The 12,015-nt window shown below is 40.5% G+C and overlaps 1 protein-coding gene across 8 annotated transcripts in view; it reads left to right on the forward strand.

The window, feature by feature from the left end:
* The window catches only part of PTPRT (protein tyrosine phosphatase, receptor type T), a 301,471-nt gene that overhangs the window by 141,205 nt on the left and 148,251 nt on the right, over positions 1–12,015 (forward strand). For all 8 annotated transcript variants that reach the window (XM_018562607.1, XM_018562609.1, XM_018562610.1 and 5 more), the window contains exons 4-5: positions 1,224–1,305; positions 11,406–11,521. In XM_018562607.1, coding sequence (XP_018418109.1) covers positions 1,224–1,305; positions 11,406–11,521 — 198 coding nt within the window. The remainder of the gene's footprint in view (positions 1–1,223; positions 1,306–11,405; positions 11,522–12,015) is intronic.

Below are 12,015 nucleotides of genomic sequence, written 5' to 3' on the forward strand. Positions count from 1 at the left end.
AGTACCTCCGGCTCTGGCTCTGTTCGCTGTCCCGCCAAGCTCACTGGTGTCACTGGTTGCCAGGAGCTGGACAGAATGCCAACCAAAGTGTCCCAGGTTGCTAAGAGCTCTCTGGCAGGAAAGTGGATGGTGGCTTTGTTCCCCCCCTAAAATTCCTATCAGACCTAAAGGGTCCCAAATGAATTGGGGAAGATACCCCTCGCGGTTTTTTTTCCTTTATTTTAACAGTTAACAACAAAAGTGAATTTCGAATGACATTCTGAAAAAAATTCAGATGCTGCAGAATTTCGTGATCGATAAATTGTATTCTTTATTTCTTTCATTCAGAAGTTCTGATGCATTCGAATGTCCGAATTCCTGAAAATCCGTACAAATATCCGTTCAGAACTAAATTAATTGCACATGTCTATTGACTATCATGGCAGTGCGGGCAAGGTGTTGAATGGCTTTGTTGATAAACAAAACCAAGTTATTGGTGGGAATAATGATTGAATAGTTTCTCTACAAAGTCAGTGCACTCAATTCTATTCAATTAATTTTACCAAGATGACAAATTTTGCCCAAGTATCCCATTTGTCCCCAAAATTATAGTGTAGCCAAATATCTCAGTTTCCCTCATCCCTATTTAGGACAGGTTATCTTTTAATACAAATAAAAACATACATGTAAATTCAGTTAAAATACATATTGAGGAGCTATGTTACCTGCCATATTTGTAGACAGTCTCATATACACATATGATACAACCACCTTGCCGTGATATATGGCATCATATTATAATTAGAATGACAACGCCTTTCAAATCATGACATTCTGCAGATTTTGTGTCACTGCCTCATTCATGAGATTATATGAATGTGATGGATATTTCTATATGCATGTAATGATTTTAAATGGTATGATGCACACTGTTGTTTCTAATTAATCAATTGATCTTCCTGTGTCACCTCTTTGCTTTCAACCTCCCATTAGACAGCATCTTGGCCTTTGTCTAGTCAGCAGGTAGGTGACACAGGAGGTGCTAATGCTAATCCAGGGGGATGAGAAGAGGTCTTACTGACTAGCAGATGGCTGGACAAAATGACAAATCCTTTGACAGGGAAAATAATAAACATGCAGTATATGTATTTCAACTGTGTCTTTTGCTGTTTACCCGGAGTTCCATGTTATTCAAACTGTGTAATTTTGCTGGAATTTTCCAATTATATTGCCTTCTTTTGCAGATTATATTTGAAGCTGTGTCACTCAAGGATCACCCAGGATACATTGCTGTAGATGAAGTTCGTGTTTTGGCTCACCCATGCCGTAAGTGCAGTGTTTCTAGTGATACCTTTGATGGTCTTGCATTTTTTTATTCTCATCTGTTGTTCAGTTACTTAAAAATACACCGCCTGGCCAAAAAATAAAGTTACCACCCGGATTTAGCTAAGCAAATAGGTCAGAGCCTTTCATTGGATACAGGTTTAGGTTCAGCAACATTATGTCCCCCCAACATTATGTCCCCCCAACATTATGTCTACATAAATATACTGGATGATCAGGTTTTTCCATCAATGGACTTTTTTCTTCCCTGATGGCATATTAGGCATATTTCAAGATGACAATGTCAGGATTCATTGGGCTCAGATTGTGAAAGAGTGGTTCAGGGAGCATGACACATCATTTTCACGCATGTATTGGCCACCACAGAGTCCAGACCTTAACCCCATTGAGAATCTTTGGGATGTGCTGGATAGGACTTTACGCAGTGATCTTACTCGCCCATTATCACTACAAGATCTTGGTGAATATTTAATGCAACTCTGGATGGAAATAAATGTTGTGACATTGCATAAGCTTATCAAAATCATGCCATGGTGAATGCGTGCTGTGATCAAAGTTAAAGGTGGTCCAATGAAATATTAAAATGTGTGACTTTTTGATTTCCAGGCAGTGTATATCTATAGTCAAAACTTTCATTTTTAGCTTTGAATACTGTAGTAAAGATTAGAACTGTCAGGTGTTTATTGCTGTCTGTGTTTCTGCCGGGGGGATAGTCTCCCTTTATTTTCCTCGATGACTGTTGTCAACAGGACAGAAGTTAATCAAATTCCAAATTTTTCTACAGCTCTTAGTGGAATAAGAAGTAAGGGGCAATCTTCCAATGTGGACACTAGACATACAAGCTTCGGAAATATTTGGTTTGGTTTGAATATTTCGTTATTTCGGGATTCGGTTCGGGTTTCGGATTTGGAGGAAATCCAAATTTTTGTTCGTTTTGGATAGGTTTGCAAATATTCGTTGCAAATACCACAGAAAACCATATACAGATATTAATACTAAAACTGAATCTCCTAGACCCAAATGGCGTTCAGGATCCGAATTTCCAAATTGCATACGGGAGCTCCCGAATGCCATTTGGATCTGGAAGCTATATACATATATTGCTAAAGCTGAGGCTCCCAGATCCGAATGCCATCCAGGTCTAGGAGCCTCATCTTTAGTATTATATGTATATACTGTATATGGCTCCCATGTTGGCATAACAAAGATTTCGGGTTCAGATCCATTCGGATGCATTAAACCGAAGAACACATCTGATTGGCCATAAAAGTCACATGTCCGATTCAGTTTAGTTTTTGAACGAAATTCAGATGGGATCTGAAATTCTGAAACGGAAATTCGGATTCAGACACATTCGAATGCATTGGGATTGGGAATTCGGATGCATTAAACCGAAGAACACATCTGATTGGCCAGAAAAGTCACATGTCCAATTCAGTTTAGTTTTTGAACGAAATTCAGATGGGATCTGAAATTCGGAAACGGAAATTCGGATTCAGACACATTCGAATGCATTGGGATTGGAAATTTGGATGTGTCCGAATGTTCAAATTTCGGAAAATTTGTCCGAATTTTGATTTGGAGCTAAACTAATCCCACATGTCTAGTCAACACCTGTTCTGGTGACAACTCTCACAAGGCAGAGATTTTCTCTTACTTCCACTTCAGCCTCAGGACAGAAAATGGAATGCCTCCCAAAAGTGACATGGACATCAAAAAAGAAAAAAAACGCCTGTCACTAAAGCTCACTATACACGACTTGAATTTTGGCCGATTCCTGCTGAATTGGATTAAATTCGAGCCATGGCTGCTTGACAAACTTCAGTGACAAAATCAAAGAAGCTGGGTTGATAATCGTTGACCAAACAGTGACTGCAACCGATTCGGGTATGCAGACAGCTGTGGCGATAGTTGCCCTGTTTATCGTGGATGGGGAATAGAGTGGTCTAGCCATGTATGGCTAGTTTAAGTTTTAACCATTCCCTTCTCTATCCAAAACTAAAAAAAATGAGGAGTGAAGTGAGGGTACTGCATATAACAACTAGGCATCAACCAAGCATTGTGGCATCCAGGTACACTATTTAAAGGCTCAAGCACAGTGGTAAACATTGGCTCTCTGCGTTGTCCATATCAACCAATCAGATTCTAGCTGTTATATATTAGATTGTATTAAAAACTGGAAGCTGACAGATCACTGTAAACAACACTTCCCCTTATGAATCTATTCCAGTGTCCTGATTTTTTATTTCACCAAAGCAGTCAGTACAAATACTTTTCCTGTATAACCCTATGTAGGGGGCCATTTCAAAGTTGGAGTTCACTGGAGTTGCCCAAAGCTTAGGGCATTGTTTTCTTCTGTCTGCTCCGGGGGAGTGTTCCCCAGTGGATAGAAGAAGAAGAAGATAAAATGGTATGGGTTATAAATAATTATTTCATCCTAGCCAATCACTAGGAGGTTTGTTGCCAGTGATGTAGGTTGGGAAAGGAGATAAATATTTGGACAGCCCTTCTAGAAGGGTCCTTTCCTCCCAGGCTTTGTGAAATGCGAAGGATGCAGGCTTTTGTTTCTCAGGCCTGCTCTCTGGGGAGGCCTTATCAGCCTTAGAGTCAACTCCCATGGAATGGGACATAGGCCTAAAAAATAGGTAGGTGATTTTTAAAAAAGGAAGCACCTTCAAAAAGCTTGATCAGCCCATTGCCGGAGTGATTTTGTCGCTGTTTAGGTATCCTGTAAACCCTATTCCTCTATCTTCTGGATTTTGAGTTAATAAAACCCTGCAGGCAAGGATTGACAGCATGGATGCCAGTCATTGATAGTGGGTTGGTGTGTGCTTTGGGGCAGCTGCGGGTCAGATCACCAGTAGTAAGACTGGGAAGACCTGTTAAACTAAACAGCTCCTTAGGGGGTCCTCGCTACACTACTTTTTCAATTTATTTCCATTTCAGTGATACCAGTCAGCTGCTTTACAGTAGAAATACCATTAAAAGGGCATTTCTGCATAACTCAACATTCTGCATAGCAGAATGGAACACGTAACCCTTCCAACTAGTATTTTAGGCGTGGGTCTGTTGAATGCTCATACAGTTAGGGTCTAGATCATCTTTAAATATGGCTTTTGGGTTTACATACACGTCCAAAGCACGGTGGATGATTTAACTTGTATGTAGATATCTTTTTTATAGAGATTTTCATTGTTGGACAATGAGGGACCTAAAGTAAACGTAGAAAAGGCAGCAAAACCCCCCAAAACATCTTGCATCTTGCTGAAAGAGTTAACATTAAAAGCAGTACTATCTTAAGAAATCCTCTGTGAAACTGGTGCTCTCATTATTTCCATGTTTCAGTCTCATAGCACAAGATTCAGTGTCTTAATAAGACTGCAGTGATGCAGCTGCATCTATTAGGTCCTTGGGAGAGGGGATTTCTCAGCATTTAGAAACCCCTTCACTCTAAAGGATCTGTGTGATGCATGAGCTTATCGCTGCTGTTGTTAGGGCTGAGAGACTTATAATAATTGTTTTCTCTAGCAGTGGAGACAGATTTACAGACCTAATCTAGAGCACATTGGGGCGTTATTAGTTGTAAAAATGGAGGTCTCCCTTGTGTGGCTCTTCTGCCTGTTTATTACAAAAAGTTGAGAGCTACAAATCTTGTTGTTGGTGTTCTAGAATGCAATAGGGTCAGGAAATAATTTCCACTGGGTGAGAGAAAGTGATAGTAAAATTTTCTGGATATAAAAGTGTGCAACGTATGTGCCTGGGAATTTAGATTTAATATACTGTATGTCCTATCTGTACAATGCATTTGGCTATCCCCGTAATTAGAACTGTATAAACATATTATGTAGATGTCAGAACATAGTTTTATGCAAATGGTACAATTTAAATTTGGCTTCTGCAGTTACCATCCATCAACCACAAGCACAAACTCTGGCCATCTTGTCAGAATACCACCATCTTGCTGTTAACTCTTCACCCAAAAGTGGTCAAAGTTTTGGTGGATTGGCCAGGCTTTGTCCATTCAGTGTCTCTTTTGTTGTCTGCCCATCAGTCTAGATATGTTCCCCGCATTCCTTACATCATTCACGACCATATATTTAAGAAGTGGTGCTCGCAGTGAGGATCATGGATGGCGCCATGCACAACAGACTTGCATAGCAGAGAGATCACCAGCACTCCAAAGGCTTTTCATCAAATCCTTGTATTCATTTATTATAATGAAGCGTCACATATATCAGTATATCCAACATTTCGGGGGCCACGCAAGGTCCCCTTCATCCTTAATATGACCCTGCATGGCCCCCGAAACGTTGGATATACTGATATATGTGCCATTTCATCATAATAAATGAATACAAGGATTTGATGAAAAGCCTTTTGAGTACTGGTGATCTCTCTTCTATGCAAGCCCATCAATCTATTCATTGGTTTTTGTCTATCTGTTTAGGTCAAGTTGCTTAATAATACAAAAATGAGCACAATAAATGTACTTAATAACAAATTCAAAATAGATGAATCCTTTCAGGAGATGTCTAATTAGTGTATTAGCTACTTTACCCAAGAGTTTCAGGACCTGAATTAAAGCACTCAGTTTTCTTTTATAGGATCATGGAAATCTTTGTTGACTTCTGATATTCTCGGAGGTCAAGAGGTGTTTTCTTTTTTTTTTAGGCACAGAAGAGGTACTTACCGTAACAAATTTACACTAAGGGAAAGATTAGATCCTATATTAGCTGTGCTCCTATTTGCGAAGCCTGGTTCTCTTTACTTATCATCTGGCTCTGACCATGGTTCTGGTAACTTCTTTCTCATTGTGGCTCTAGGACATTGTACATAGTAGCTAACAGTGGCGAAGCTAGACATTCCGTCACCCGGGGGAAAGACTCAGAGTTGCCCCCCCCAGAGAACATCTCCATCCAACAACACGCAACACCGCCCCCCCACCCCCTGCTGCCACTCCACACTTCTGGACTCTCTTCTTCTTGTGTTGCCTCCAGCCGTCTCCTTGCCCCCTCACTTCAGGACCCGCTCCCTTATAGCCGGCCAATGGTAGCTCTGCAGTCTTCCTCCCCACCTATGGCAGCTGAAATGGGCGGAGGAATCTGCAGGTGGCCGCCGAGGAGCTCGATCACTGAAGCGTGCAGTGGGAAGGCAGCCAGATTGCTTCTTCTCCTCCTCAACCACTGCAACTGCAGAGCGGCCAAGAGGGGAGAGCTGACAGGAGATATTGCTGATGCAGCGGCTTATTTTAACCTGTTTTTCCCTTGGATCTGCCACTGGACCCTTGGCTCTGCTAACTTTACTTGATCATGGGTAGAATTGTTGTGGTCTTATTATGACTCAGATATTTGGTTCTGATCTTTGATAACATAGATTGGCTCAGAACATAGTGACTTTCGGGACTTGGTTATGATCATATCTCTGGTAATTGAATGCTAAATAAGAGGCTCAAAAATCAGTTCCAAACAGGGCTCTTTTAGCTTGACTTTGAAGCAGAAGTCAAGACTCCATAATTAAGATATAGTAAAGAAATCCCTCCCAACAGTATATGCACAATCAATGATACGAATGTCCTGTGTTTTTTGTTATTTCAAGAGATGCACTGTAGGAGGAGGACATTTCCACTGCAGAAGTTGAACTTGGTAAAATGTGATGTAGTCACATGACACTGGGAAAATATTGGTTGTGCGAAACTTTCTGTAAGCAGGATATAGTGAGGTACTGTTCTGTCAATCAGCCTCTTTGGGAGGAGGGAGAGGTGTGGAGCCACTGATTGAGGTTCGGCCTCTGCTGCACTCTCTTAGTTGTGATGGCACTGGAAGTGGTGCGTGGAAACATTGCCTGTTTATCGTGGTGACAGCACTACAGCCCAAAGGAACTGTTACCCAGATTGGGTATATCAAGAAATTCTAATTAACTGAACATGGTTTTTGTTTCTTGGGTCTGAACCCTTGCCTTGCTCTGCCAGCTTAGCTCTAAACACATATCGGGTGTAGAAGCAAAAGACAATGTAGGAATACTATGGGATAATACATGAAGCGTCTATCTGATCTTTGTGTAGACAGAAGTACTGACATGTGGTTTAATCTATATATGTGTAGAGCATTTATGTGTGTTTATTATCAAAAAAAATGAACTGTCATAGCAGTACGTGGGTAGGATGAGCAGTGGTATATGTTTATTACTTTGAAAAGATACCCTTATGAAGTCTTGGTATTAAAAGTAGGCAATAACAGGATAGCAATGGAATGAGGTAGGATGTCTGCGAATTGTATTAATTTCAGGAGTGATGGTGTGGTACGTAGAATTTTATACATACAAGTAGTGGGTGGTGAAGTGGCTTATGTTTCTCTATTACTAATAGATAAGAGGAATGTGTAACAATGTCTTTCTCAGCATTAGCTGAGAGGCTTGTTTCTGGATGCATGTTCTATATCAGCAGTGATTAAGGACAATATGTAGTGTTCTTTGTTCAAAGACATAATTGGCAACTTTTAAAAGGAATTTCGTTACATGCTTCTAAGTCTTTGGGGTTGATTTACTAAAGGCATATAGGATGTTCACTTTGCAAGATAATTAGCACTTTGCGGGGGAATTTTCCCTTTTTATTACCCATGGGAAAAAATTCCAGAACATATGTTCAAGATCTGTCATTGTTCGTTGCAGTTAGGGGCAGCATATACACACACACACACACATATATATATATATATACACGCACACACACACATATACATTTGAAAGAGTTCCACAAAGTGCAGGGAAAATGGAGCCAAGAAAACTAGAGAACTTGAATGGTGATGACTTTTGTAAATCTCTTAAGATCCACGTTTGTAGCAACCCAAAGGGTCCTACTGAAAGACCTTGAGGACTTCAGTAGGAAGTTTTGCACTTAGATTAGCAGAGCCTTCTATCAGGCATACAGATGTAAAGAAGAGGGAGGTAACCTCAAATTCACAAGACTCATAATAATTATGGGTAATGTTTTAGGGGGCCATTTTGTCAAGTCTTCGGTAATGGTGTATAAATTCTGCATGGACCTGATTTTATTTGTCCAGTCTTAGCAGTGTATGTCCTATAATAAATGATCATTGTGAGAATCCAGAGGGTTATCCAGTGTTTCTTCATCACCGTATTTCAAATCCTACCTGCCTGAAGAGCACCTAAGCTCATCTTTCAGAGTGTGTGTAGAATGTAGATAAGATATCTGGTGGAAAGTTAAATGAGAGTACTAAAAATAGATAATGCAGGAATTGTTGGGAGAAGGGGCTGGAGTGGTAATGATGTAAGAGTTTGTGTGTGTGCGCGTGTGGGGGAGTGGGATTTGGCATTCATTCTGGAATTATGGGGAGGACTGCGAGAGCACCAAATCTCTGCTGATGCTTTGCCAATCAGCAAAGCATCAGTACATGGAGAGGGCACCTCCCTGAAATTAGTTTTTGCAGGTTGGGATGTCTGATAACTAAACATTTACACGCGCTGACAGCACACTATACTTTTCCTTTAAAGTAAATCTGTGGCCAGGCTACGGACATTCAAGTATTTACATATTCTTAGTAAGTAGTAAAGCACCTTTAAAACAAATAAAACTTACTGATTCTTGTCGCTGAAGGCACTGTGGAGCAATTCACTCTAAAGAAACCCTAGGGTCAGTCGAGTTGTTCTCTTTGGCTCAGCTTCACCCTTTCAGCAGCAACTCAGTGGCCTTTCAGCCTTCTACACTCTGTGAACAATTATTAGGCAAGTTGTATTTTTGTGGATTCATTTCAATATTGAACAACTACAGTGCTCTCGGTCAATCCAAAATGTTAATAATCCTCAAACCTGAATATTTAAGAATGTAAAAGTGAAGTTTTGGCTGGATAGGAGAACATCTATGTGTGCACAATTATTGGGCAACTATTAGTGTGCACAGTTATTATGCAACTAAATGGAAAACTAAAATGTTCCCATCTCACTTGTTTATTTTCATATGTTAAAGTGAGAATAATACACAAACAACTAAACATTTACAAAAAAACATTTCTGACATTTTCAAAAACAAAAATCAGTGACCAATATAGCCCCCCTTCTTTTCAATAACAGTCATCAGCCTTCCATCCATGGAGTCTGTCAGTTTCTTCATCTGTTGACGATCAACCTTTTGTGCAGCAGCAACCACAGCCTCCCAGACACTGTTCAGAAAGGTGTACTGTTTTCCTTCACCATAAATCTCCCGTGTAAGAATGGCCCACAAGTTCTCAATAGGGTTTAGGACAGGTGAGTAAGGGGGCCATGTCATTATTCTTTCACCTTTAAGGCCTTTACTGGCTAGCCACGCAATGGAGTACTTCGATGCATGCAATGGAGCATTGTCCTGCATACATAACATGGTCTTCTTGAAAGATGCAGACTTTTCCCTGTACCACTGCTTGAAGAAAGTGTCTTCTAAAAACTGGCAGTAGTTGATTTTGAGTCCATCTTCAACCCGAAAAGGTCCAACTAGCTCATCTTTATTAATTCCAGCCCACCAGTACCCCACCTCCACCTTGCTGGCGTCTGAGTCGAAGTGGAGCTCTGTGCCTGTTACTGATCCAGCCACGGGCCCATCCATCTGGTCCGTCAAGAGTCACTCTCATCTCATCAGTCCATAAAACCTTTGGAAAATCTGTCTTCAGATATTTCTTGGCCCAGTCTTCACGTTTCAACTGGTGTCTTGTTCAGTGGTGGTCAGATTTCAGCCTTCCTTACCTTGACCATGTCTCTGAGCACTGAATACCTTGTACTTCTGGGTACTCCAGATAGGTTGCAGTTCTGGAATATGACAGCCTTGGAGAATGATGGGTTCCTGGTAGCTTCACGTTGCATTCTTCTCAAATCTTTGGCAATTAATTTGCGTCTTTCTTTCTCAACACGTTTCTTGTGACTCTGTTGACCTTTTTGCAACAAAAGTTTGAGGGTTCTGTGATCACGACCCACTATTTTAGCAATTTCAAGAGTGCTGCATCTTTCTGAAAGACATTTTACAATTTTTTACTTTTCAGAGTCAGTTAAATCTCTTTTTTAGCCCATTTTACATGAGGAAAAGAAGCTGCCTAATTATTATGCACACCTTGATATTGGGTGTTGATCTCCTTAGGCCACACCCTCCCTCATTACACAAATACACATCACCTGATAATATGCTTCAATCCAATAAGTCTTCAGGTTTATATAGCTTGGAGTTGGACAATATGCATAAAAATGGTGATTTGGTCAAAATACTCACTTGTCTAATATTTGTGCACACACTGTAATCTCTCAGGAGTAGGAGCTCTGGTAGGTAAAGCTAGCTAAGATGCTAAAGATTATTTTGATGACTTCAGAGCTTATGCTGTTAATGGTGAGAATGTATTGCTCCACAGTGCCTGCAGCCACAGAGTTCAGTAAGGGCTTGCTTAAAGCTTATGAATATTTAAACACGTGTACGTCTATCACTTGGTCACAGGTTCACTTTAAAAGTTATGCATAGTGATGTATTCTTTGTGTTCAATAGTGATTAATGGTTACAAAATACCTGTCATCATAGTTTAGTAACAACGAACACATCTGATGCAGTAGGCCCAGAACTCCCGGATAACATAGGACCCTTATGTCAACCATATGAAGACAATATATAATATGTTATATCTAAACAATCACAATCTGCTCAGATTGAATTGATTTACTAGAAGAGGTATTTGTTTGGAGCCTGGGCTTAATTGAAATGCAGTATGTGCCCAGTATTTGGAAGCAAAGATAAAATGAGCAATATATGACCAGGGGACTGTGCATTAAGGTGTAAGCCCTTGTATGCGTATGAGAACAAGATAAGAGGTATGTCCCTGACATTTCAGTAAATGCCTTTCTGTTCTCTGATCTTTTTTATAGTTGCCTTGATATTGTGCCAGGCGCTCACGGAATGAGCAGTAATTCTCAGCCGGTGGCTCATTTAAGAGGCTGTGCAGACGGCACCTATACATTTATCTGCTAATAAGTACATCAGGCTTGAAATCTGAAAGTAGCTTATTTGTTCCTCTAGAGGCGGCTGAGCTAATATCCAGATATTTTTCCTCTCTGTTTAGGAAACGCGCCCCATTTCCTACGCTTGCAGAACGTGGAGGTAAATGTCGGGCAGAATGCTACTTTCCAGTGCATCGCGGGAGGAAAATGGTCTCAGCATGACAAACTCTGGCTGCAGGTAGGCAACGCTAATGGGCCACCAAACCCATCAATGTAATTAATTAAAATAACAAATTTGGATATAAGTTGCTATAGGTCATTTTCAAGTATTACCAAAACAAAAAGCTGAATACACAGTTTACATACACAAATGTAAGGTGATTATATGCCAAATGGTTTGTAATTTTGTTTAGGCAGTCATGTGATATAGACACCACTGCCAGATAACATAGCCAGGTCCTGCCCCACTATGTCAATCCAACAGACTGTATGCAGTATGTCTTACCCCACACACATGTTGGGTGTTTACCTGCCAAAGGATTTGTAATTTTGTTTAGGCAGCCATGGGATCCAGACACCACTTATGTCATGTGATGATCCACATACCACTGGCACATAACTCAGCCAGACCCTGCACCCACTGTGTCAATCCAACAGTCTGTATCGCAGTTGCATTATACAGAAATCTTACCTCACACACGTTAGGTGTTTACCTGCCAAAAATTTTGCTTA

This window comes from Nanorana parkeri, unplaced genomic scaffold (assembly GCF_000935625.1).
Source record: "Nanorana parkeri isolate BGI_ZX_2015 unplaced genomic scaffold, ASM93562v1 scaffold587, whole genome shotgun sequence".
Taxonomy (NCBI): Eukaryota; Metazoa; Chordata; class Amphibia; order Anura; family Dicroglossidae; genus Nanorana; species Nanorana parkeri.